This window comes from Mustela nivalis, assembly GCF_964662115.1.
Source record: "Mustela nivalis genome assembly, chromosome: 2".
Classification (NCBI taxonomy): domain Eukaryota; kingdom Metazoa; phylum Chordata; class Mammalia; order Carnivora; family Mustelidae; genus Mustela; species Mustela nivalis.
The window spans coordinates 28,476,379-28,503,870 of record NC_139021.1 but is presented as its reverse complement, the minus strand read 5'-3'; the positions used below and the strand labels follow the sequence as shown (position 1 = coordinate 28,503,870).

The 27,492-nt window shown below is 35.5% G+C and overlaps 1 protein-coding gene across 2 annotated transcripts in view; it reads left to right on the top strand.

Annotated features, from left to right (window-relative positions):
* Positions 1–27,492, top strand: part of PKHD1L1 (PKHD1 like 1) — a 128,555-nt gene that overhangs the window by 23,796 nt on the left and 77,267 nt on the right. For both annotated transcript variants that reach the window (XM_082720013.1, XM_082720014.1), the window contains exons 11-23: positions 532–642; positions 4,263–4,352; positions 6,641–6,909; positions 8,645–8,736; positions 10,690–10,849; positions 11,156–11,291; positions 12,054–12,197; positions 13,973–14,130; positions 15,221–15,334; positions 16,055–16,204; positions 17,246–17,370; positions 20,715–20,878; positions 22,252–22,424. In XM_082720013.1, the coding sequence (XP_082576139.1) occupies positions 532–642; positions 4,263–4,352; positions 6,641–6,909; positions 8,645–8,736; positions 10,690–10,849; positions 11,156–11,291; positions 12,054–12,197; positions 13,973–14,130; positions 15,221–15,334; positions 16,055–16,204; positions 17,246–17,370; positions 20,715–20,878; positions 22,252–22,424 (1,886 nt within the window). The remainder of the gene's footprint in view (positions 1–531; positions 643–4,262; positions 4,353–6,640; positions 6,910–8,644; positions 8,737–10,689; positions 10,850–11,155; positions 11,292–12,053; positions 12,198–13,972; positions 14,131–15,220; positions 15,335–16,054; positions 16,205–17,245; positions 17,371–20,714; positions 20,879–22,251; positions 22,425–27,492) is intronic.

Sequence of the window (27,492 nt, the reverse complement as noted above, 5' to 3'; positions counted from 1 at the left end):
TTTAATAAGAATCTACCATATATCATGCCCCGGGCTATTTTACTAATATATCTAAAACTTTTACATAGGCTTCCAGTCATAGTTAATGTATTACTATATGAGGAAAGTATAAAATGTTGGCCCAGAAAGAGAAGAAAGATTTGTTCTTTAAGAGCACCGGGAGAAGAGGAGAAGAGGCTGGCTCTCCTGCTTTCCTGTGTTTTCCTTTGGAATCAAACATCTATCCTCAGCCCAGATTTTCCTTAATTGCTGTGTCCCCCATTACCAGTGTCTCTTTAGTACCAGTCACCACTAAAACCTGGTTCCCCTGAGCTGTAAGGCTTTGTAAAAGCCATGTCAACTGTCCTCTTTGCAGGATTGCATCAGAGACAAAATTGAAACACCCAATTTATTCATTTGGTCAATCCACTATCTATGCTGTGCTATGTGTTAAAACTAGGTACTTTGGAAAATTCATAAAAATTAGGGATTTGGGTTGATGTGTAATATTCATGGCATTTTATTTAATGTGCTTCTCCTCCCCCTCTGCAGAGGTCACTATGATTTCCCCTTCACGAGGAAGCATTCGAGGTGGCACTGTGCTAACGATAAGTGGACGGTTCTTTGATCAGACAGATTTCCCTGTCAGAGTTCTCATTGGAGGTATTTTATATGACTTTTAATATGTTACATTATAAGAACAAATCCTGGCTTTTATTTAATAATTTGTAAAAAGAATAATAGTCTTTTTTCATTTAATGTCTTAAATTTAAGACTGTGTATTTTCATGTGGGCATTTGGTTCCAGAGAATGATACTTTTCCCACTGGGACCTTCCAGTGAGGGTCTGACATGACCACAACTTGGGCTCTGAGGTCATGATCAAAAAGCATTGTCTGATAACAACTTGGCTACCTTCCACAAATTCCTCACCACATGTTGAGACACACATGCCCTTTATATAACAAACTTTTATTTATTATTTTTTTTATTAATTTTTTATTTTTTATAAACATATATTTTTATCCCCTATAACAAACTTTTAAATGCCCTTTTTGAACTGTTGTTAATTCTCAATGGGTTGGTTAGTTAGGAAAAAATTTAAAGTATTTGGGGACACTCTTCTCATCCCCTTTTCATTTTTTGTGACTTGTCTGGACATCATCAGGAATTACCAATGATATTGGCTTTAAAAAGAGCATTAATTGAGGTGTTCTGTTTTTACAAATTGAATAGGGCTTGGTTCTCTGGTTCTCTGGTTATGTATCTAGATCTTTTCAAAGTAGGGAGTTGTGCAGCTCAAAAAGGAATGGAGGATGAATATAATAGTGGGAATCTTCCCACTCAGTCATAATGACCTTCTCTACCTTGAGCAAAGGACTCCGTGTTGACCAGGCAACTGGACACATATTTTTTCTGATATAACCTTCTGCTTAGGTACTTTATAATTTTAAGGAATCTACCCATGAGTCTGAAAAAATGTGATTTCTAGAGAAGAAATTAATATAAAGTAATTTCATCTAATATTTATACAATATATATCTCTTTTCTGCCTTTTGGCTAAGATCAAGTGTAACATTTTTTTTTTTAAGATTCTATTTATTTATTTGACAGACAGATCACAAGTAGGCAGAGAGGCAGGCAGAGAGAGAGGGGGAAGCGGACTCCCTGCTGAGCAGAGAGTCCGATGTGGGACTCAATCCCAGGACCCTGGGATCATGACCTGAGCCAAAGGCAGCAGCTTAACCGACTGAGCCACCCAGGTGCCCTCAAGTGTAACATTTATACAATATCTTTCCTATCCCTGTGGATCCTTGCTGGTCACCTACATAAATATTAAAACCTAAGCAATAAGATTTTTAAATATCATATATGTTTTCTGAAATTTTAAATATAAATGTTTCAAATATTAAAATATGGGCATAAAATCTCTTTATATGTTGTATTTTATGATTTTGTGATAGTTGATATGCAAATACAACATGTTACTTTTGTGTCTTTCATTGCTATCAAATGTGACAAGGTTCAAGATTTTGAATCCTCAGTAATTTCTTTATTAAATTTTCATTACTTTTTTCAAGGTTTTTTCATTAATTTTAAATTCTAACTAATTTATTGGAGTAATTACATATAGTAAACTGGGTGTATTTTATTTTTTTCTTCCAAGTTTTTATTTAAACATACAGTGTAATATTAGCTGCAGGTGTATGATACGATTCAGCACTTCCTTACACACCCAGTGCTCATCACAACAAGTGCACTCTTTAATCCTCATCACTTACTTAACACGTCCGCCCACCTCCTCTCTGGTAACTGTCAGTTGTTTTCTATACGTAAGAATCTGTTTCTTGGTTTGCCTCACATTTATCCCTCTTTTTGTTCATTTGTTTCTTAAATTCCACATATGAGTGAAATCATATGGTATTTTTCTTTCTTTGACTGACTTACTTTGCATAGCTTAGTACTTTCTCTCTCCATCCATGTCATCACAAATGGCAAGATTTCATTCTTTTTTGTGGCTTTTATATATACTGGATCTTCTTTTTTTTTTTTTAAGATTTTATTTATTTATTTGTCAGAGAGAGTGAGCACAGGTAGACAGAGAGGCAGGCAGAGGCAGAGGGAGAAGCAGGCTCCCTGCTGAGCAAGGAGCCCGACGTGGGACTTGATCCCAGGACGATGGGATCATGACCTGAGCCAAAGACAGCCACTTAACCAACTGAGCCACCCAGGTGTCCCTATACTGGATCTTCTTTATCCATTCATCAGTTGATGGACACTTGGGCTCTTTCCACAATTTGGCTATTGTTGATAATGCAGCTAATTGGGGTGCATGTATTCCTTTAAATTAGTATTTTTGTATTTTTTGGTTAAATACCTAATAGTGTAATTGCTGGATAATAGACCAATTCTATTTTCAACTTTTTGAGGAACGTACATATTGTCTTCCACATTGGATGTACCAGTTTGCATTCCTACCAACAGTGTAAGAACGTGCCCCTTCTGCACATCCCTTAAAACACTTTTTTCTTGTGTAATAGATTTTAGCCATTCTGACTGGTGTGAGGTGATATCTCATTGTAGTTTTGACTTGTGTTTATAGATGATCAGTGATATTGAACATCTTTTCACATGTCTGTTGGCCATCTGCATGTCTTCTTTGGAAAAATATCCACTCATTTGCCCATTTTTAAAAAAAGATTTTATTTATTTGAGAGAGAGAGATCACAAGTAGGCAGAGAGGCAGGCAGAGAGAGAGGGGGAAGCAAGCTCCCTGTTTAGGAGAGAGCCCAATGCGGGGCTCGATCCCAGGACACCGAGATCATGACCTGAGCTGAAGGCAGAGGCTTAACCCACTGAGCCATCCAGGCAACCCTCATTTGCCCATTTTTAATTAAATTATTCATTTTGGGGGTATTGAGGAATCCTCAGTTAATTTCTTAAAAATAATGATTTGTCTATGGATCTTTCTTTGCTCCAAACAAAATAGGCTAAGTTGGTTTAATTTACTGTTTAAATGCATTGTTTTCTACCTCAATTATCTTGCATTCACAAAACATACAAAATCGTAACAGGTAATGTTGAAGTAAGTTTTCCGAGCCACCAAACAAAACTTGGCAAAGATACCTTCCTCCATTTGCTACCCTTTGCCTCACTTTTCATTTGTGGGCTCTGATTCCCATTTCAGTAAATACTTAAGGCATTGACGGTGAGAGATATATGGAAGTCTAAAACCTAGACTCTTCACTCTGTTCTAATTGTGTTTTTATATAAGTGTCATCATTCTTGTTTAGACCCTTACTGTTTTGGTTTCATTATCTCTGTTGTTTTCATTTGAAGACCTTGGATTAAACCACCATCTTACTTTTTATTTATTTTACCTAAGAGGGCTGGGATCATCTGCTTTTGCAAAATTTTGAATATCATGGACTTATTTCAGCAACTTTTCTGTAGGGAACAGAATGTAAGACTTTACTCTGAACTCAGAAGTGAAATCTTTTACAGTGACATAGTTTTATGAAGTTTTTTATTTTGTTTCTCAGAAATCACGAAATTTCGTAACTCAGACTTGTGATGTGTTGCCAGGAAAACGTTGCCATGTAAAAGTATGGCAATTAACAAGGATAAGCTTTTATGCAGAACACATAAAGGAAACGAAGAAACCCTGGCTTTGCTTCTTGCTTGTGCAACTTGGTTTTCATCAGAAAGTACTTCCAGATAAGCTGATTGTGATTTGCATTCTGGAGCTCTGTAGTAATACCTCTGTACCTTGCTTCTCTCTAGGTCAAGACTGTGATATTTTGAATGTCACAGAAAATAGCATATGCTGCAAGACACCGCCTAAGCCTGAGGTTCTCAGAACTGTCTATCCAGGTAAGTTACCAGAAGAGAGAATGGCCATTTCTAAATTTACATAAGAAGATACACCCCATTAGTCTTTCAGTCCTTTGGGGCTGCTGAAACAGAACACCACAGACTGGGTAGCTTATAAACAACAAACACATATAGATCTTACAGTTCTGGAGCCTGGGGAGTCCCAGATCGTGATACCAGCAGATTAGGTGTTTGGTGAGGACCTGCTTCCTCATAGATAGGCACCTTCTTGGGGCTACAGAGCTTTGTGGGGCCTCTTTTATAAACCCTCATTCATGAGGACTCCACTCTCGTGACCTAAGCACCTCCCAAGGGCCCTACCTGCTAATAACATCGCATTGAGCATTAGGCTTCAACATCTGAGTTTTGGAGGGGATACAAGTATTTAGCCCATAACAATTAGTAATAAAAAATACTTGAACTTTTTAGAATTTGTAGTGAGAATTATAATACATTTCTTCCTGGTTTTTCTCCTTACACTTTCTGGATCAGGGAGTGTTTGTATTAAAATAGCTGCCTCAAAGCTGCAGCATGGAAATAAACTCAGCCTGAATTCCCGAAATACCCTCCTGGAAACAGCTTTCCTCTGTTGAATGAGTTTGATGGGAACTTTATTTCAGGTTAAATGAGATTACTGAATGATGGTGCAGGCTACAGGGACATTTTATAAATGCCTTTTTGTGCTTAAAACACAAATGTCAGAGGTTAAATCCTTACTTGTTTAGAATATTTTAAGGGTGATAACAGGGGATGAGAGAAATGGAAATCAAAATTCTTTCCAGATTTTGGCCCATGGCCCATCGCCCGTGGCCTATGGTAAGTGCTTGACATCTGTAGTGATACCACTCACTGAGAGGCTGTGCATGGGTTTGAGGGTATGTATCTCATATCTTGTTCACACAATGAAATTGGTTTATGGTTACACTACTGGTTGGGATTTGAAGCCACATAAATTATGTTTATCAACCTCTTAAATTTCCTTGTTTTGGGGACGCCTGGGTGGCTCAGTTGGTTAAGCAGCTGCCTTCAGCTCAGGTCATGATCCCAGCGTCCTGGGATGGAGTCCCGCATCGGGCTCCTTGCTTGGCAGGGCACCTGCTTCTCCCTCTGCCTGCCTCTCTGTCTGCCTGTGCTCACTCGCTCTCTCCCCCTATCTCTGACAAATAAATAAATAAAATCTTAAAAAAAAAATTCCTTGTTTTGAACGACATTAGGGAAACAATGCCCAGTTTAAGAGACTATTTTGAAAATCACAATTGGTGACTTCAATGAAAGTTGTATTTATCAGAGAACATTGCTGCTGCCAAAGTTTGAGGTGTTCAAGCTTTCCTCCAAAGAGACTCACCTGAAGAGGAACCATCATCTAGATCCAGCTCCCCCAGACCAGCTGCTGGAAGAAGACATGAGTCTGATTGCTGTAGTTTAGGGAAGAAAAAAAAAGTGAGATGGCTTCCTTATGATTAGGAAAAAACTTAAATCAGAGTTTATGTAGGTTCACTTTAATGGGAATGTTCTGATTCTCTCCAAGAAGGAGATGGAATCATAGAACAGAAGTAATGTTAAAAAGAAGAACAAATACGGACAAAAATCTTAAAGCCAACACTGTCCATTCTTGGATTAGTTGCAAACCATTAATTGGGTTACTTTTTTTTTTTTAAAAGATTTTATTTATTTATTTGACAGAGAGAAATCACAAGTAGTTGGAGAGGCAGGCAGAGAGAGACAGAGGGGAGGAAGCAGGCTCCCCGCCGAGCAGAGAGCCCCATGCGGGACTTGATCCCAGGACCCTGAGATCTTGACCTGAGCCGAAGGCAGCGGCTTAACCCACTGAGCCACCCAGGCGCCCTAACTGGGTTACTTTTGTTAGAGAGAGTAATCAGGCAAAGGTTTTGAAATCAAATGGCCTGAATCATAAGGTTTTGAGATTTAACTCTATAAAGCAATGTCAGTCATATCAGAGGTAAGAGTTAACATATTATTTTAAGTAAAGCACTTAGTAGTATCTAATCCCCATTGCAACCATGCAAATAATAATATTACTCCCATTTTCTTATAAATGTAGAAACTGAGATGCAAATCTATGAAATAATAATAAATTGTATGCTCTCTTAACAGCTTTCTATGCTAGAGGTGCAGGTACATGTAGGGTATGAGTCATTGTTTTGTTTACAAGCATGCTCCAAACACGTGAATAGCATAGAATATCTATAACCACTACCCAAGTAGAAGGCCATTGAGAAACCACATCAACATTCTGATGAAAGTATTCTTTTTTTTGTTATATTCAGGTGGGAGAGGTCTAAAGCTTGAGGTATGGAACAATAGTCGGCCAGCGCGTCTTGAAGAGATACTTGAGTACAACGAAGAAACCCCGGGGTACATGGGGGCCAGTTGGGTAGATTCGGCTTCCTACCTTTGGCCCACGGAGCAAGACACATTTGTTGCACGCTTCAGTGGATTTTTGGTGGCTCCAGACTCTGACGTCTACAGATTCTACATCAAAGGCGATGACCGTTATGCCATTTATTTCAGCCAAACTGGACATCCAAAAGATAAGGTACGGAAGCTACAGATAATTATTTAATACTATAAAAACAATAGGACAACCTTTATATGTAGCTCACTTTTAAGATATATTTTCACATGGTTGGGTTCTTGGCTATTGTAACATGTGTAATATGAACTCTAAAGTCACCATAGAAAACCATGGCCTAAAAAAAAAAAAGCTTTCCTGTATCTACGTCTTCTCTAGGAAGGAAAAAATACATATATTTCCTTTAAAGATTATTTTATCTTTAGGGTAAATACCCAATAGTGCCATAAGTGACTCTTAATCTCACAAAACAAACTGAGGGTTGCTGGGGGGAGGGGGTTTGGGAGAAGGGGGTGGGATTATGGACATTGGGGAGGGTATGTGATTTGGTGAGTGCTGTGAAGTGTGTAAACCTGGTGATTCACAGACCTGTACCCCTGGGGATAAAAATATATGTTTATAAAAAAATAAAAAATTTAAAAGCAAAAAAAAAAAAAAAGATTATTTTATTTTTTTAAAAGATTTTATTTATTTGACAGAGATCACAAGTAGGCAGAGAGGCAAGCTGAGAGAGAGAGAGGAGAAAGCAGGCTCTCTGCTGAGCAGAGAGCCCAACATGGGTCTCTATCCCAGGACCCCAGGATCATGACCAGAGCCGAAGGCAGAGGCTTTAACCCACTGAGCCACCCAGGCGCCCCTAAAGACTACTTTAATTATGGAAGAGTTTTAATCATATGTAAGAAATTTGGAGAAGAGTAAACAGTTCACTCTTCTACTAGATCTCTTTCACTACTATGTGGTTATGAGATTGAAGTCCATCATTTCTTTTTGTGTCTTTTTTGTTTTTTATATAAATAACGTCATTCATCCAATTTCATAGTCATTTTGGTCACATATTAGTTTTTCCATATTTTATTAAATGATTTTCACAATATGATTTTTGATGACTGAATAGTTTAATTATTTATTTATTATTATTACTAAACCTGAATAACATTACGCATACTGATAAGTTTTTAGCTTACTTCTGACTTTTTATGACCACAAATTTTACTCGAACATTTGTGTTCATTAAATTGTTCTGCATTTTAATTATTTCTTTGGGAGAGTTTTGCAAATGTGAAGTCAGTTATCAAATCAAAAATATATTTTATGACTTAGCGTATATGGCAAGATCGCCTCCCAAATGGGAGGAACAAGTTTAAGTTGCTGCCTGTAATATATGAATTATAATTTTACTATAGCTTTTCAGCATGTTTCCTCCAAGGATGGTATAATCATTTCTGATGTGAAGCCCAGAGTTTTCTCATTCTAGCATGCAGACCCATTTAGTGATCTGTAGCGTCTTTCAGATCCACTTTTAGTGACTTCATTTGGATTAAATCCCTAAAAACTCTCCACAGAGCAAAAGGGTATTTCATTTAACAATAACAATGGTATACATCTTTCTATTTTCTATTGCAGTTCTAATTGTGAAAAACCATAGCTTGTGTGTATTCATGGTATAGTGGTGCTGATGTTAAATAAGGTTGGAAGGTATGAAGTGGGCTTTGATAATTTTTAAAAACTTCATTTCACCATGGCTAATAGATCTTAGAAGAAAAATATGGTAGTTTCATAGTTTTCTATTTATAGAAGTTCTAGGATTGACAAATAATAAGTGAAAAATAAAGCTGAAAAGATTTAATAATAAATTCTCTCCTCTCTCTCTCTCTCTCTTTCTCTCTCCCTCTCTCCCTGTCTTTCTTTTTGGGATAAGGTGAGGATTGCATATCATTCTTCCAATGCCAATGGTTATTTTTCCAGTCCTACACAAAGATCAGATGACATTCATCTTCAGAAAGGAAAAGAGTAAGATTTTTTTTCATTAAACTATTATGTGGTATTTAAAAACTGTAAGTTTATATCTGAAAATATTTTCAGTTGGCTTTATTGGTGGAAGTGATATTAGTTTATTGGCTTAATATATAATTCATCATTATTTATAATTTTATTAAATATGATTTCTATATTCCAAAAATATTGACCTCCAACCAACCTGGGAGATTTACTATCTAAATTATCCCTATTGCAGAAATTATAATTTTGTGAAATTTACTTAATCCTGTTCTTAGTTTCCTACTAGGACCTTTCTGTCAATCCAGCTTGAGGGTTGGGATCAAAGTTCCCTGAAAGAAATCACACTCCGTGTTCTCACTGAAATCTTAGTACTAATGACATGAGGAAAGCATCTCATTCCCTTTCTCTTCTTCCTCCTACTATCAATTCTTTATATACTTAAAACTTAAACTTTGTTTTTTTAACCAGGATCACTAGGTCAGCAAGGGTAAGTGGAGTACCTAATTAATCCCTACTGCAATTGAGTGTTAATGTACCTTCAGGCTTTGCCCTCCCCTTGGAAAATGCATTCCGTTTACCTGCTTGGCAGGAGCACAGAATCACATGAATGTGACTCGTAATACATCTGCTGTCTGATATCTGTCCTTCCGTGAGGTAGCTTGCAGTTTATACACCAACACTTATAATGACGGCTGTGGATAAGCCACTCTAGCTGGCTTATTGCACAGTGGTCCCTGGGACCTTTCCAAAGGGAGCTCATTTGCCAGGTTCATCCCACTCAGATAATAAAGCCCCATTTCTAGGTACATATCTTTCGGTCACCCTGTTCTACTTTGAATCATACCTCAGTTACTAACTTTTAAATAGCCTTTCAATCTTTACAACTCTCTTAGTGTCTGTTATTCATATGAACAAAGAGAATGATAATATATATTTTATAGTCTTTTGTGAAGGTTAAATATAATAATGTCTGCCAAGTGCTCAGTTTAGTGTCTCGTACATAGAAAGTACCTAATGAATATTGTAAGCTGCTAATAAGGATACAGAATTTAATAGTTCTTTGAGGTCTGCTTCTTAGTGTTGCCTGCATTGATCTGGCGGAGCTGGCCAACAGGTCCTCAGGGCAGCAAAGAGCCTGATGTAATCCTTCAATATCAGTTCTATGATCCTAGAAGGATGAGAGGTGGTACATGGCCCTCATTCAGAGTCGATCATGAATTGTGAATACTTATCTTCACATACAAGGTTATCTGTTGAATGATGCTAGGCAATTTAGAGGAACTCCCAGCTGACCTCTCCAAAGATGGGAACAGTGGAGACATTGATAGAGAGTTACGTAGGTAACTAATAGCTTTTCATCGCCTGTATCAGCTGGTCAAGGAAGGCCTTATCCTTGATAGGCAGTTGGATGATCGAGCTTGTTGGAGGACCAGAATCAATGTAACCAATAACAGTTTCCTGAAATTATGTTTTATTTCCCAAGTTATAAGTGGAGCCACTATTGAAGGAACTGGAGAGAAACTTCCATCCCTGACACATTTAACCACTCTGATAAAAATACGTGATACATCTAAGTCTGCCTGTCATTTTCTTGCACATAGGAAAGTATTTACACTCCACATGTCTTCTATGTTTTATGCCAGGAAGTTTGCTTTACAATGTAAATATAATTTTGTTTTAAGCTCCTTGAGGATAAGGAGTAGTATCTTTTTCAATAAATATTTACTGACAAAACTGAATGAGTTAGTCATGAATGCGGACAATTCTGTATCTTTCATGTAGATATCCTACATAATTCATTTTATTTTAACAAACCACTATGAAACTTTAATATTTAAAATCAGAGATACTATAAAAAGTAAAATAAAATAAAATCAGGAATACTACAATATAAATCATTTAGTAAGCTGGTGTTTTATATAGTGTTGAAATGTTATTCATTGGAGACAATTTCATACTTTCCAGATATTACCTTGAAATCTTGCTGCAAGAGTATAGACTGAGTGCCTTCATTGATGTTGGCCTGTACCAGTATAAAAATGTCTATACGGAGCAACAGACAGAAGACGCAGTGAATGAAGAACAAGTTATCAGATCCCAGTCGACAATGGTCCAGGAAGTACAGGTTTGCCGTGATGATAGGTGTGCTTCGTGGAGTAAATGTTCAAAAATAGAAGTTCTATTTGCTTATTAATTTTACTCAGAAATATACTATTTGGGGACAAGGCAGTCATGGAAGATTATTGACTTTGTGGGTTGGAGAATCTGTATTAAAATTCAAGAGGCTGTTATTGGATTAAGAGTGAACTGTAAAATATTTTATCATTTACAGTAAAATAGAGCAATCCAGAGGCATTGAGTAGTTGATTCTCGTGCTTTTACAATATATTTTTCTATGCAGTAAAGATATGTTTTTTAACTTGGAAAATAGGTTATAACACTGGAAAACTGGGAAACATCTAGTGCAACCAATGAAGTTCAAAAGATCACAGTGACCAGTCCATGTGTGGAAGAGAATTCATGTTCACGCTATCAGTATAGATTAATCTATAACATGGAAAAAACCGGTAAGCTGTATATAACAAAGGAGATTTCCTTTCTCTTCATTTATAAATGAAAGTATAAAAATTGGCTCTAGTCAAGTTCTACTGTCTGGAAAATATTATTTTAATAGTATGCTAGACAAAGAAGCTAAAAATATATTGTGAAGAAAAACCTTTAGACTGGGATTTAAAAAAATGGCATCAGTAAAAACAACTTCCTGGTATATGATATCATTTTCTTTTATAAGGATCTTCATGAATGTATATCTAAGTGCACATACGGAATTTATATATCTTCTGACTCACAGGTGTAAGCTAATAAGAATTAAATTCACCATTACAGAGAATTAAACATTTCTTTCAGTTTCTCAAGTTAAGGGATAAAGCTATGAGACAGTAATTTATCTGTTAACAAAGACATTGTATCTCTGTATTATATAATAATAAACCAAAAAGTATAATTTTTGCTATTTCTGTTAATTGTTTCAATATGTAAATATCAATAGGTGCTTACTGTTTTCCAAACACAGTACTTAATCACTATGGGAATTCACAACCCATGATCCTCCCTTAAAGAGATCACAATCCAATTAAGTAGTCATTATTATTGAACTTGAATTATTTCAAAACAATTTCATTAAGTGATAATATATGATACAGACTATGGGAACCTTAAAAATTTTAAATATAAAATATCAGTGTTGGCTATGGCAGTGCAAAAGGATTTTAACTTTTTTTTTAATTAAAACCTCTAATCATTTGACTTTTTTTTTTTTTAATCCAAAGTCTTGCTACCTGGTGATGCTTCTGACTTCTTATTGCAATCAGCTTTAAATGAACTCTGGTCTATAAAACCGGATACAGTTCAAGTAGTAAGAACACAAAACGCCCAAAGCTATGTTTACATGGTAACTTTTATATCAACTCGAGGTAAGAATGTATATCATTTTGTACTTCTGTTAGGTTTTTTTCTAAGAAACAAATTTGTATCCTGTACAACTCCACAAAAAAGGCAAAACTCGGGGCACCTGGGTGGCTCAGTGGGTTAGGCCCTGCCTTCGGCTCAGGTCATGATCTCAGGGACCTGGGATCGAGTCCCGCATCGGGCTCTCTGCTCGGCAGGGAGCCTGCTTCCCTCTCTCTCTCTTTCTCTGCTTGCCTCTCTGTCTACTTGTGATCTCTGTCTGTCAAATAAATAAATAAAATCTTAAAAAAAAAAAAAGGCAAAACTCCATAAAATGACAGAAGAAAAGCAGTGGAGTCAGAGCCTTGATTAATTTTAGGAGAAATAAAAATCAAATAGTTAATTTCTTGTATTATAATTAAAATTTTAGTTGTATTTTAAGTATTGTACATCTCCAGTGCATGGGAAATATACTATGTATACTACAGATACTTTATCTGCATAATAGCCTTCTGTAATTTAGCAAAAGTTAGTGAAGATATGAATACTGGAAATAAAGTTTAAGTAGTCAGTATTTCTCAAGAGACACTAGTCTGGCCAGATCTTGCCTGATGAAAAGATTATGGTCACATCCACATGGGAAGCTGCATATGCCAGCTTCTTCTTAAAGACTGATGGAGCTCCTTAGTATTAAAATCCCCAAGGGTCCTTACAGTGAGAAAACAAACATACAAATGCAAAACTGAAAGAAAACATTTGACCTGTGTTTAATATAGTACTGTCCAAAATTATTTGACTTCTCTCCTTTCCAAATAACAACTATTAACTTCCTGTTAATGTTTTGCATTTTCAAGTCTTAAAGCCAAATTTAGCAAACAAGTTTAGTATTTGGGCTATCTAGCTCAAAAGTAGGTCCCTGACTATGTATTCTTTCTTTATTTTTTTTTCTACTTTTCTTTGGGAAATCATTATTATCTAACTCATAAAAGTAAAATGTTACTTCATTGTTTATGTTTCATTTTATACAATTGTTGATTTGATTGTTGAGTGGAGAGCAAAGAATTTTATTTAACATGAACTGAAGTTCTAAAGATTTCCCAAGGGTTAGGTTGTCGAAATACTGCATAAGTAAAGATATGATTATCCTTGTTCTCCCAGAAACATATCTACAATTAAGAGAGAAAGTTTAAGGCTTCAGCAGCACTTTAAGAAATATAGTACTAAAATCGTAACTGGGCAAATTCTAGGATATTATCCAACAGAGAAGGTCAGTGGGATTCCACTAGCAAATCATCTTCCCGAAGCAGAGATACATCTGAGGACAAGCCCTTATTTCTCTCAGAGTGAGATTGTGTAAACAGGACTCATAGACATGGGGCTATTTCCTGGAATACAGTTTTGTGCTGTATTTGTGTTCAAAGAAAATAGCAATACCCCAGCCTAGCCCTTTATTCTATAATAATGGTGCTAGAACAAAACTAAAAGAATTTTTGGACTATCCCACTGCCTGCCCATTGATCTTTACCTCATGGTCCCAATACCACCTTCTCTTTATCTCATAATCCTTTCTTTGAAGCCATGGAAACAGAACCCAAAATGAATAGCACTTTATTTGCTGTTTTGCTCTTTCTGCTACAGTTAAATCTGCTCAAATTCCAGGATCCATGTCTTCCCATTCATCCTTTTTTTGGTGATAATACAACTAAATAAAACTAATTTTGTTTACTTTGAATGTCTATTATGGATATGTTGGTATTTTATTAATTAACACCTTCCAATTCTGTTTGGTACTTCATTGCAGGAGATTTTGATCTGCTTGGTTATGAAACATTTGAAGGGGACAATGTCACACTAAATATTACAGAACAGATCAAAGGAAAACCCAGTCTGGACACATTCACACTGAACTGGGATGGGGTCACTTCCAAGCCTCTGACCCCATGGTCGTCACAAGCTGAAGTATGCTCTTTGTTAACAATTTCACAAGTAGCTATTTATTTTTTTAATTAAATTTATTTATTTTCAGCATAACAGTAGTAGAAAGCTATTTAAACATCACCTTTCTATTAAAAAAAAAAACCTCCCACACTTTAAGGAGTGGTAATATGCTCTTTTACTTGGCATGGTGGGTTGGAGCCAACACATAGAGAACAGAGAAGGGAGGAAACATCACAGAGACAGAGGGGTTAGAGGGGAGTTCTTAGAACTATGTCAACAGCTGTTCCTGTGGAAAGAATAGTTCCTAGGGAATTACTGGATTTTGACAACTACCTGCACTATGAGTTTAAGTTAATGTTTGTTTGATGATTAAAGATCTTATATTATCTCCTTAATTCTAAACATTGTATCTGTGCTTTGCCAGAGAAGTAGATGTGGAAATTATAGAACTTGTGAATGTGGACCAATTCTTGAAGAATCCAAAATAATTTATTTTTTTTAAATAAGCATAAATACATTTTAGAGTATCAATTTCTTCTTTTGAAAAACAGAATGCATTATTCTTTCCAGTTAATTTTGAGTTAATTGAGAAAACTATTCATTTGGAACGTTGTTTAATTGGGTGCTAATTCATTTAGGTTCGCCTCATTGCCTTCTTTTTTTTTTTTTTACATTAAAAGTATTTTTTAATTCAAATTCCAGTTACTTAAAATACAGTCTGATATTAATTTCAGCTGTACAATATAGTGATTCAGCACTCCCATACAACACCCAGTGCTCATCACAGTAAATGCAATCCTTTGCCTTCTTTAAAAAAAACTGCTAAACAAACATGTCTACCTGATGTAACAACTGTGTAAGCTAATATTACCCAACTGGATGTAACTATTGTCATTCTAAGATAGAACTCTTAAAAAAGACATTGGACACTAAAATTATGACAAATAAACTTAAAAATATTTAGGAAATGGTCTCATAATGATGGCTAAAGTATGGGAATTACATTATGCAAATGTCCTAATATAACTAATGAGTGAAATTAGTGGTAGAATTATGAATGTTGTAACCCTTCACGAAAAATAAGTCTCTAAAGTGCATGCTGTTAATTTAGTTTCAGGAAGCCGTGGAAGAAATGGTTACCGCCAAGTGTCTACCGCAAATTGCAAATTTTGAAGAAGGATTTGATGTGAAATACTTTAGAGATTATGAGACTGATTTTAACCTGGTATGGAATGTTAAATGAACTGTGAAACTGGCCCAATAAGAATTCATATAAATGCTTGTAATTTTGTGATTTTCTTTGTACTAACACTAATTCCTATTGTCAATTTGCAAAAATAATTTTGTTATACATTTATTGATAAGGTCTGTTTTAGCATCTCCCTGCATCATAATGTGATTCATTTGTGAAAGCAGCATTTCCACTGCATGTGAATTTTCTTGATCAAGGGAAAGTAAGCAAGATGGACAGATGTAAGACATATAGGATATTTTATTTTTTTTTCTTTGCTTGCAGAGTATATCCTGTTTCCTCATTGACTTCAGAGAGTACAATTTGTAGTAAGGCATTATATAATAAAATGCTTCCCTTGAAATTTGAAGATTAAACAAAAAAAACTGGCACACAGTCAGGTTTTTTTTTTGTGGAAGGTATTTTTTTGTGGAAGGAATGAATAAATATCCTTAAGAGTTCATGATATAAGGAGAAAGATAAGATTTAAGAAATAGTCAAATACAGGTACTAAGGATTATATGATTATGGAGCCAAAGGAGTGATAGAAGATCAGAGCTTTAGAATTTCAAAGAAGAGTGAGAATGTTTCAAGTTAAAGTGAGGTGGGAAACAATGGATCCAAGTTGGAACTTGAATAACTTAAGTGGAGATGAGCAGGAATAAAGCAGGACCATAAAGCATGTTTTCATTCGAAATATTCTTGTTTCTGTAGGAACATGTTAACAGAGGGAAGAAGACAGCTGAAACTGATGCGTACTGTGGTCGTTATGCCCTAAAAAACCCAGCTGTTCTTTTTGACTCAGCAGATGTTAAACCAAACAGATTACCATATGGAGACATTTTATTATTTCCTTATAATCAGGTAAACCCAACAAAATGATATGCTAATTTAATCTGTAAAATACTTTGGTAATAAAATGTCATGAAATTCTAAGACAGGGAAAAGTGCTTGTCATGTGAAATCATGTCACTTTGGACAGGTATTGTGGTTCACATTCTGGTGCTTGTGATTTCCTCTTCTGGTGTTTCTCAAAAAAAGAAATTAAAAAAATATATAGTATCACCCACATGTGTTCTGCTTTATCTTATAATTTAAGAGAAAATTATTTGCACACAAACTTAAATACAAAATCCATTAAAAATATATTACCTCTTCAATACTCTTCCGTTTGTTAAGAAGAAACAAAAATGGATAGCTATCATGGAGTGATCTTGGGTATCCAATCAAGGAAAAGCATGAGCAGAGAGGGTAGTTTTAGGATAGGTATTTAAGACTAGCAATCATAGTCTTGTTTACCCTTTTTCTTGTTTTAAAATTCTCAGATCATGATGCATGTTCCCTAGTTCTAAGTTCTAAATATATTTGGTATGCTTAAGATGTTGTAGACCATTGAAATTGGTATTTAATTACTATTTTACAGTGACATTCATCTCCTCCTCTAAATGCTCAGCTACCATTCATACCCCAATTAATCTCCTTGAGTGTTTATCTTCTCTTGGTGGGAGATGGGCTTTTAAATTCATTGCAGAGTTCACTTAGAGATGGATTTAAATTTTACATTGCTCCCTGACTATAGGGAGTAGATTATTTCCATTTTTTAAGGAAACCATAGCTAAGAAAACATTAAAGAATTTATCATTAATTGTAAGGTCACTTTAACTCCACTTCCTCTTCTAGAAAATCTTCCCCAATTCTTCTGTACCTAATCAGCTGAAATTAATTATTCTTTCTCTGAATAATTTTAATTCAATAAATTCAAATTCAAATTCAATAATTTGAAACATTTTGTACAGAAAATTCTCAATATTTATTTATTGCATTAGGTTGAATTAATTTGAATTGGTATAAAACAACCTAAAGGTAAGATATTATTATTGACTTCTTTTTTAATTTTCTGTGTAGTTATGTTTGGCATACAAAGGATTCCTGGCAAATTATATTGCTCTGAAATTCCAATACAAAGACAGAAGCAAGGTTACTAGAAGCAATGATATACAATTTACATATAACTTTGCTAATGGAAACAAGTAAGTTAATGCTGTGAATTTAAAACTTAAGTTATATATGTGTATATATACGTATACTTAAATTTAAGTTCTACTATTGTATATAAACTGAATGTAAACAACCCCACTTTTTGTCTTTTTTTGACTTTTTGAAAAATCATGTGCACCATAGATCTGACTGAAATTTTCCTGTCTTCTATATAAGCATCCTAACAGAAATATTTGTGCCAAAAATAAATCTATAGATTGTGAAAATAAAAATGGGTCTAGCATTATCACCCATAACTATTTAAAAGACAAAACAGTGGTAAATTTTATAATTTAAACCATGTATTACTAAATTTAGTAATGTTCCTACTTACTGAAGGAAGGTAGAAAGAGACTTCCTTATTACAATATTGTCATTAGACTTTGATCACTCAAAAAAAGGTGCTTTTCAAGTGTGAGTGGAGAAAATAAAATATTTCAATGAATATTCTAAACTTAAGGGAGAAAAGGGGCTTTTTTTTTTTAAGATTTTATTTATTTATTCGACAGAGAGAGATTACAAGTAGGCAGAGAGGCAGGCAGAGAGAGAGGAGGAAGCAGGCTCCCCGCTGAGCAGAGAGCCCGATTCGGGACTCGATTCCAGGACCCTGGGATCATGACCTGAGCCGAAGGCCGCAGCTTAACCCACTGAGCCACACAGGCGCCCCAGAAAAGAGGCTTTTTAATGCTTGGTTTTTCAATAGTTAGATACACAGAAATGCAAGTAGAAACTATAAGGGGAGAAACTAAATAAGCCCAGAGAAAGCTAATCAATGATTGTAATTTCCATACTGGCAAGCAAAATTTAATTCTGAATAATTATGTTGTGATTTTTAAAAAAATATTTTATTTATTTATTTGAAAGAGAGTGAGAGAGAGCATGAGAGGGGAAGAGGTCAGAGGGAGAAGCAGACTCCCCATGGAGCTGGGAGCCTGATGCGGGACTTGATCCCTGAACTCCAGGATCATGACCTGAGCCTAAGGCAGTCGCTTAACCAACTGAGCCACCCAGGCGCCCATGCTTTGATTTTTATTAATGGTTATATCTTCTGAAATTTACAGCATCCACTTTTGCATTTCCACATACAAGACACAAAAATTCCACATATAGTAAAAGTAGTAATGAGGACACATTCACACATATAATTTTTTTTTTTATTTTAAGAAGTATTTCCAGGTACATATTGCTCTAACCATTTCCTGCATACCCAAATTGAACAGTAGGATCACAATTTGAGTTTTTATGAGCACCACCTGCATGCATTTCACTCCTCCACCATAATAGGATCTGGTAACGTTTTACAGACCTTGGTTCTTCCTTGTTAGTCAAACCATCACTTAGCCATATTGCTAAATAGGTCTTTCCTTTTAACTCATCATGTATCTGCTGTGAGGTAATTTGAAGATGCACTACATTTGATAGAACCGATGGGCTTCCTTTACCCTAAAAGCTATGAGATCTTTAAGCAATAATTTCACTATTTTTAAAGGAATAGGGTTCACTGGTTAAAACTGTTGCCAGTCAAGGCAAAGTAAACTCTCCTGCTCCTATTGGGTATTTCTAGATCTGCTTTTTTTTTTTTTTAACCAGCAAATGGCCAATTTTATTTCAACTATGATTTTTATATTCCCCTTCCCCTAATGGACTGTGTTGAAGCAAACTTCAGATAGCCCATTATTTTATGTTAGAGTTGAGTGTGCACTGTAAAAAAAAAAAATGAGGACTATTTTAGCATCATTACATTCCCCGTAAAACAATTCTTAATATTACTAAATGTCAACTCAGTATCCTGATTTCCCTGATTATCTCAGAAATGTCTGTTTACAGTTGGTATTATTTGATCTATATCTGCTTTTATTTAGGTCAGACCACCTAGATCAGATAGATGTTTTTGCATTAGATTATTTTCAGGCAATATTAGTGTTAGAGGTGCCATTTCCTCCCAAGAATCATTCTATAACCTTCCAAAAGCAGTGATGTTTGTAACTGTAAATCAAATTTCAAAATCTGAAAAGTCACATCTGATTTTCTTTTAGGAGAAAACATGATTATCTATCCACAAAGGCCATGTGCTGTTCACTTAAGGTCACCTCCTCTTTGGAAGGTGGGCTTCTGATTAGAAGATTTATTTATTTTATTATTATTATTATTTTAACATATAATGTATTATTTGCCCCAGGGGTACAGTTCTGTCAATCATCAGGCTTACAGATTTCACAGCACTCACCATAGCACATACACTTCACTTAAGTTTTGATACTTCTGTATCAAATATATGTATTTGATGTATTTTGATACCATCTATTTTGATACCATTTGTAGTCTCCTTTTGTCTGGCATAAGGTCCTGTTTGGTAAACCAAATTTTCTATGTAATAGTTTTTTAAACTGCAGAATTATATAATTAGAGTAGAATTCTACTGAGACCCTAAGTACATTTTTTCATATTTATTTAAAGAGCACTTTAATGTACTGCAGTTTTATGTATAATTTCCTAATAATGATACACCAGTTTAAGCTAAGCTTGGATTCACTGAGTGGATCCTATCATGAGTTTATAAACCATGAAGGAAATTAGAATAGAAGGTGCCCAAGCAAACTAGTCAGTTAGTAAGTGCAGTAGTAGTTGATATAAAGATTATTTTAAATTGTATTTAGTTATTTCCATGGCAATATTTATCTCTTTGTGGCAAACTCTCATAGCTGAATTGCTTAATTATAATTTATGGAATTCCAATGCAGTTAAAATGTAGTGCAAAATCTGAGTTTAAATTACACATTTAAGAGGCATTGTATGATAAATCATGTAGCTCTTTTTTGTCACTTAGAACAATAGACAGTGTAACTGCAGTGAGCTCTTTTAGAAGTAATAACAAGTTCCAGTTTTGCATCTTAGTACTGACCTGAATTACTCTTCTATCCCTCACATATTTTACTGAAATAGTTTACTTCATTCTTGTGTCTTGTTTTTACTTACATGTTCTACACCAAGGTGCATACTCCTTAGTTTCCTTACCTGTTGCGACAGAATATTTCATGTCCCTATGGCTACTGCCAAGGCTACAAATAGAAGAAAACCTGTACTTGTATGCAACATTAAATTTTTTACTTAATGCAATGTTAAATTTTGCATGCAAAATTAAATCTTAAACATTAAATTTAAGTTTCTGTCTGCTGTTCCTTGTTATGGCTGCTTTTCTGTACTAATGAAGTATGCTTGATGGTCTTGTGGGGAAAAACACTTTCACTCCTTGAAATTTGAATGCTTTTTATAGTGGACTGGTTTATGTTAAACATTACAACTGACCTATCCACCTAATTAACCAAAAATATTTCAGCTGGACCTATACTTGCATAGACCTTTTGGACCTCATACAAACCAAATACATTGGGACAAATTTTTCTCTTCAGAGGATTGGTTTACAGAAAGCATCAGAAACACAGTCCTTCTATGTAGATGCAGTATATGTTGGACAGACTTCTACCGTCTCGGCGTGGGATGGTATGTTGTATCATTTCATATCTAGTTAAGCCTTCTAAATCTCTTGTATTAAAATCTCACCATGGGAATTATTTATATTCTTTAATTTAAATAGAAACATTGATCTCTAAATATTTATAACTCATTCTTTTTTCTCAATGTTATTATTTAAATCATGTTATTTTTTATTCTAAGGATAAATGTACCCTCAATTTAAACGTTGTCATGATAGCGAGAATTGGTCTTAATAGTCCTGGATTCTGTTTACAGATATACAAATGAGACAAACAGCTTCTTTTTACTTTGTTTGATTTTTGAGACACTAACTCTGAAGATATCTGTTCCTAAAAGTCAGCTATTGACTCTGACATCTGTTTGGTAAAATTTGGCCGAATATTTCCAGGAACTTAATGGTGATAATTAATAATACTTAAATGAAAACTTTATTTCTGGTAGTCTAAGCATTGTTTTTTAGTCATGTCATTAGACCCACGTATATGAGCTGTGATAATAAAATAATTAAAATTAAACTGTGACCTTTCAAAAAAGTCAACCTAATTCACCTTAAAAAGGACTACTACCATTTTTCAGAAGAATTTTGGAATCCTTTCCTTTGGAACTATTTTCAAGTGCAAGGCCATGAGTCAACTGGTAACAACTTAAATGTAACTATTTTATTTTTATTTATTTATAAGAATTTTATTTATTTATTTGACACAGAGAGAGAGACAGCAAGAGAGGGAATACAAGTGGGGGAGTGGAAGAGGGAGAAGCAGGCTTCCTGCTGAACAAGGAGCCCGATGTGGGGCTCAATCCCAGGACACTGGGGTCATGACCTGAGCCGAAAGCAGACACTTAATCACTGAGCCACCTAGGTGCCCCTAAAGGTGACTATTTTAGAGTCCCTTCTTTTGAATCTGCTTTCACCAGGCCTACATGATGATTGGTGGAGCCCATATATAAGATAGCTCACTTGTGTCCAGATAAATGTAATTCATTAAATAACATGCCTTTAGCACCTATCATGTGGCAGGCACTGTGCTAGGTACTAAATAAATTGCTGTGAACAAGACTATCCTCCTGGTCCTGTCCTCATAGAGCACACATCCCAGTGAGTGCCACTTTCAGGGAACCCAGAGCAGAGGCGAACTAACAGGTCCACAGTAGGCTACATGGATAGCAGGGTTTTTAAATATTTTCTTTTATCTGATGAGGCTTATATGTTGACTGATTTTAGAGCTTTATATTCTAGAAATAAAAGTTTACCAAGCTCCAACAACTACTTGCCTTAAGATCTTTCTAAAATTTTATTTTACACAGCTTATTCCATGACATGGATGTAATTTGAGCAAATCCCATGCAATTTTATTTCCCATTTATTCTTCGTTCTTTAGAAATGCCAAAGAGAAGACTTCCAGCATTAGCAAATAAAGGGATATTTTTAAAGAGCTTTCAGGTGAATCACACCAAAACTAATGGATCAAGTATGACCAACCAATATTCTATCACCATGACTTCATATAATTGCAGTTATAATATACCCATGATGGCTGTGAGCTTTGGGCAGGTAAGCCTAGAATTTTACAAGTTACTGTTTTCAATTCATGGGAGATTAGCTTTGGTCTAGCAAACTTTCTTTTTTATTTTTAGAAATGGCTGACATACAGAAGAAATATCTTTTAATAGCACGAGATAACTGTGCTAAAGATAAATGAAGAGTTAGAACTTGAGCATGAAAATTCATGTTCATTAAAAAATCTTCAAAAGGGGTGCCTGGGTGGCTCAGTGGGTTAAGCCTCTGTCTTCAGCTCGGGTCGTGATGCCAGGGTCCTGGGATCGAGCCCCAAGTTGGGCTCTCTGCTCAGCAGGGAGCCTGATTCCCTTCCTCTCTCTCTGTCTGCCTCTCTGCCTGCTTGTGATCTCTCTCTCTGTCAAATAAATAAATAAATCTTTAAGGAAAAAAAAGTCTTCGAGAGATATATCTATGGGGAAAAAAAACAAAGAGAAATATTTCTCAAACAGTCAGATTTAAGTAGAGTTTTCACTGTTGACTTGAAAGGAAAAGTTGCAGGCTCTTTCAGTAAATGTTCTAAACAGAGATTGTTGAAAGAAAATTTGAGATTCTGCAATATTTTTAAAAATTGTTTCTGTTATTGGGCTGCCTGGATGGCTCAGTTGGTTAGGCGTCCAACTCTTGATTTTGGCTCAGGTCATGATCTCAGGGTTGCGAGATCAGGTGCCATGTTGAGCTCTGCACTGGGTGTGGAGCTGCCCAAGATTCTCTTTCTCCCTCTCTCTCTCTGCCTCTACCATCCCACCCGCTGTCACACACATGTGTTCTCTCTCTTCAAAAAAACAAACAAACAAACAAAAGATAGAATAATAAATGAATAGTTTCTGTTCTAAACACCATTTTTGGTTTATATCAAAATGGATACAGGGAAGAAAAAGTTTTTTAAAATTCCAAAAGGATCTGAACAATTTTTTGTACTGTTTCAGTTATTTATAATAAGATCAGTATTAAATACTACAAGGATTTTTATTTTATTTTTATGTTTTTAAAGATTTTATGTATTTATTTAGAAATAGAGAGAGTGTGCGTGTGTGCAGGCACAGGGAGGAGAAGAGGGAGAGGGACAAGGAACTCTGACTCTCCTCTGAGCACAGAACCTGACAGTGGGGTTTGATCCCATGACCTTAAGATCATGACCTGAGCCAAACTCAAGAGTTGGACACTTAACCTCCTGAGCCACCCAGGAGCTCCCTATAAGTATTTTTTAAATTTAATGTCCCATAAAAATATACAATGGATTAATATAATTTTCTATAATGAGCCAAAAAATACATAATAAGTTCAGGATTAGGGTTAAATAATAATTAAACATTATTAGAGTCTCAAAGAGTGTTTTGCTTAATCACACTTTGATTCTGTGATTAAAAATACTGAAAAACTGTAAGTACTCCACAAAAATTGCTTTATCCCATGCTGGTGCAATGTTTGAATCTTAGTATCTTCAAGATGAATGTCGTGTAAGTATTTTTCAGTCTTTTACTCTTAGCTCTGTGACAAAATGTAGTAACTAACTTAGGGGATTTTATTGTCAAAGCATCTGTGTCATCAGCTCCCAGTTTTCAAGATTGCTCACTAAAATTGGTAATTGTATGCTCTAGCTTTGGTTTTTCACTCAAGGGCAACTAAAGAATATGGGACATATGTTTGTGACCTTTAAAAAAAAAATCAAATGAAAGATACATGCAGTAATGTGCACATATGTTAAATGTCCAGATCTATGAATTTTTTTTTTAAAGATTTCATTTACTTACTTGACAGAGAGAGAGAGATCACAAGTAGGCAGAGAGGCAGGCAGAGAGAGAGGGAGAAGCAGGCTCCCTGCCAAGCAGAGAGCATGATGCGGGGCTCGATCCCAGGACCCTGAGATCATGACCTGAGCCGAAGGCAGAGGCCCAACCCACTGAGCCACCCAGGCGCCCCTCTATGAATTGTTTTTAAAAATGGTAACTTTGAGGAAATTATAGATTCATATGCAGTTGTTAAAAAATAGTAAAAAAAAAAAAAAATTCCTTTTACTTTTTACTCATTTGTCCCCAACAGTAACATCTTGTATAACCATAACATAATAGCACAACCAGGAAATTGATATTGATACAATCTACCAATCAGATTTTACCAGTCCTACATGCATTCATTTGGGTGTATGTATTATTGTATATATATGTGTAGTTCTGTACAGTTTCTTTTTTAAAGATTTTATTTATTTATTTATTTATTTGGCAGAGAGGGAGACACAGCAAGAGAGGGAACACAAGCAGGGAGAGTGGGGGAGAGAGAAGCAGGCTTCCTGCTGAGGAGGGAGCTCGATGCAGGACTTGATTCCAGGATCCTGGGATCATGATCTGAGCCGAAGGCAGATGCTTAGCAACTGAGCCACACAGGTGCCTCTAGTTCTGTACAGTTTTATCACATGTGTTCATTCATCTGTTGACCACAAGGATTCCTTGTGCTACCCTTTTATAACCACAGTCAGCTTCCTCCCTCCTGTTTCCCCTTAACTGGCGAACCTGCATCACTACAATCTTGTCGTTTCAACAATGTTATATAAAATGGAATCAGCTCTTACATAATCATACCAGTATACAGCCTTTTGAGATTGGCGCTTTTACTCAGCATATTTCCTTTGAGATTCCTCCAAGTTCTTGTGTGTGTATGGATAATTTGTTCATTTTGATTACTGAGTTGTAGTAAATGGTATGGATGTACCACAGTTGGTTTAGCTACTTACTCATCAAAGGACATTTGAGTTGTTTCCGGGTTTTGGCTACTATGAATAAAGCTGCTGTGAATGTTTATCTGTAGTTCTTCCCGTGTGACATAAAATTTTCATTTTTCCAAGTTAATTGCCAATTGGTGCAATTATGGGGTCATGTTGTAAGGACATGTTTAGTTTTGTAAGAAACTACCATATTCTTTTACAAAGTGCCTGTACCCTTTTACATTCCCACCAATGTTTGAGTGATCAGTTTCTGCACAAACTTGTCAGCATTGACATGATCACTACTTTTTTACTGTTAGCCATTCTGATGGTAGGTACTGGAGCTCATTTTGGTGTTAATTTGCCTTCCCCAATGGCTAATGATGTTGAACACCCATATATTCTCTTCTGCGAAATGTTTCTTCATGTCTTTTGCACATTTTCTAGTTGGGTTATTTACCTATTGTTTTTAAAGCTCCTTTATATTCCAGATATAAGCCCTTCCTCAGATACGTGGCTTTGCAAATATTTTCTCTAAATGTGTACCTTGCTTTTCCATCTTCTTTATAAGGTCTTTCACAGAATGAAAGTTTTTAATTTTGGTAACAGCCATTTTATCAATTTTTCCTTCTATGAATGATGCTTTTTGATTTCGAGTTTAAGAACTTTACACTTAGCCTGAAGTCTTAAATATTTTTCTATTTTTTTCTGAAAGTTTTATAGCTGTGCATTTTGTATTTAAGGTCATGATCCATTCTGAGATAACTTTTGTACAAGATGTGAAGCTTTAGGTTGATGTTCTTTCTCCATTGAATTATTTGTGCACCTTCGTCAAGAGTCATTTGGGCATATTTGTGGAGGCATATTTCTGTATTCTCTATTCTGTTCCATTGCTCTGTGTGTTGATTCATCGATCAGTCTCTCCCTTGTCGCTGTATAGTAGGACAGTGTTGGATAGAGTGATTCCTCCTACTTTATTCTTGTGAAAAATTGAGCTATACTAGGTGCTGTGTCTTCTCATGTAAATTTTGGAACATACTTGTGTATGTCTACAAAAATCTTGCTGTCATTTTGATAAGAATTGCATTAAACTGATACATCATTTTGGAGAGAATTGACACTTTTATTGGGCTTGTAATTCACAAACAGGGTATATGTCTCCATTTATTTAGATCTTCTTTACTCTCTTTCAGCAGCATATTTAGGTCCTCTTTGATGACTTCCATCACATTTTGCAATTTTCAGGTCAGATTCAGTACCTGTTTTGCTAGATTTGTATGTATTTCATTTTCTTTGAAGCAATTGTAAACAGTCTGTGTTGTTAATTTTGGTTTCTACATGCTAGCTTTTGTATATAGGAATGTGACTGGTTTTTGTGTTGACCTTATATCCTGCAGCCTTGCTGAATCCCATGAGTTTTTACAAAGTAAATGCGCTCATGTAACCACTACTCAGGTCAAGATAAAGAAAATCGTTAGGTCCCTAAGAGCCTTCCTTGTGCCTTCCCCTAGTCATTAAATTATTCCATCTCTACCCCTGGATAATCACTGTTTTGACTTCTACCACCAATAAATAGTTTTACTTGTTTTACATCTTCATATCAATAAATTGTTATTTAATTTAATAATTATTAAACAATTTAAATTATTTAATTTTAAGCAATATGTGCTTTTTTGCATCTAGCTCCTTTTATTTGCTGTTGCGAGATTTATGTGTTGCACGTAGCTGTAATTCATTCTTTGTCATTGCTTTACCATATTCCATGGTGTGAATATACCACAATCTAACCATCCTATCAATGGGCTTTTGCCTTATTTCCAGTTTGGCACTATTAGGAATAAAGCTGTGATGAACATTCTTGCATAGGTCTTCCGGCAATTATGTTTACTCCCTTCAGCGGGCAACGAGGCTTACAGTTTTAAATTTTGCAAGATTCACAGATGACTGCGAGGGATCAGAAGCAGGAGACTATCATTTTCACTGTTACAGTCTACGAATCTAATGTTACAATCTAGTTATAATCTATGAATTTTTATAGCACTGTTGCTTTTGTCAATTGATGGGCACTCCGCATTAGGCTTTTCCTGAGTCTGGAACAGTTCTCTCTGCTGATTATATACTATCATATATTGTTAGTTTTATAGTCCCCATATGTTATTTCTCCAAAAAGAATTTTACTTCTTTGATAGCTAAGACCGGATCCTGTGTTTCCCTGCATCCCCACGGTGATTAGCATTGTGCCTGGAATGGAATGCCTGTTCAATAAATATTTGTTCATTGAGTGATGGAGGGTACACTGTGAATTAATGAGGTATTACTGTGGTTCCAGCTGATTGCTGCCCAGATGACTGAGTTGACTTTGGC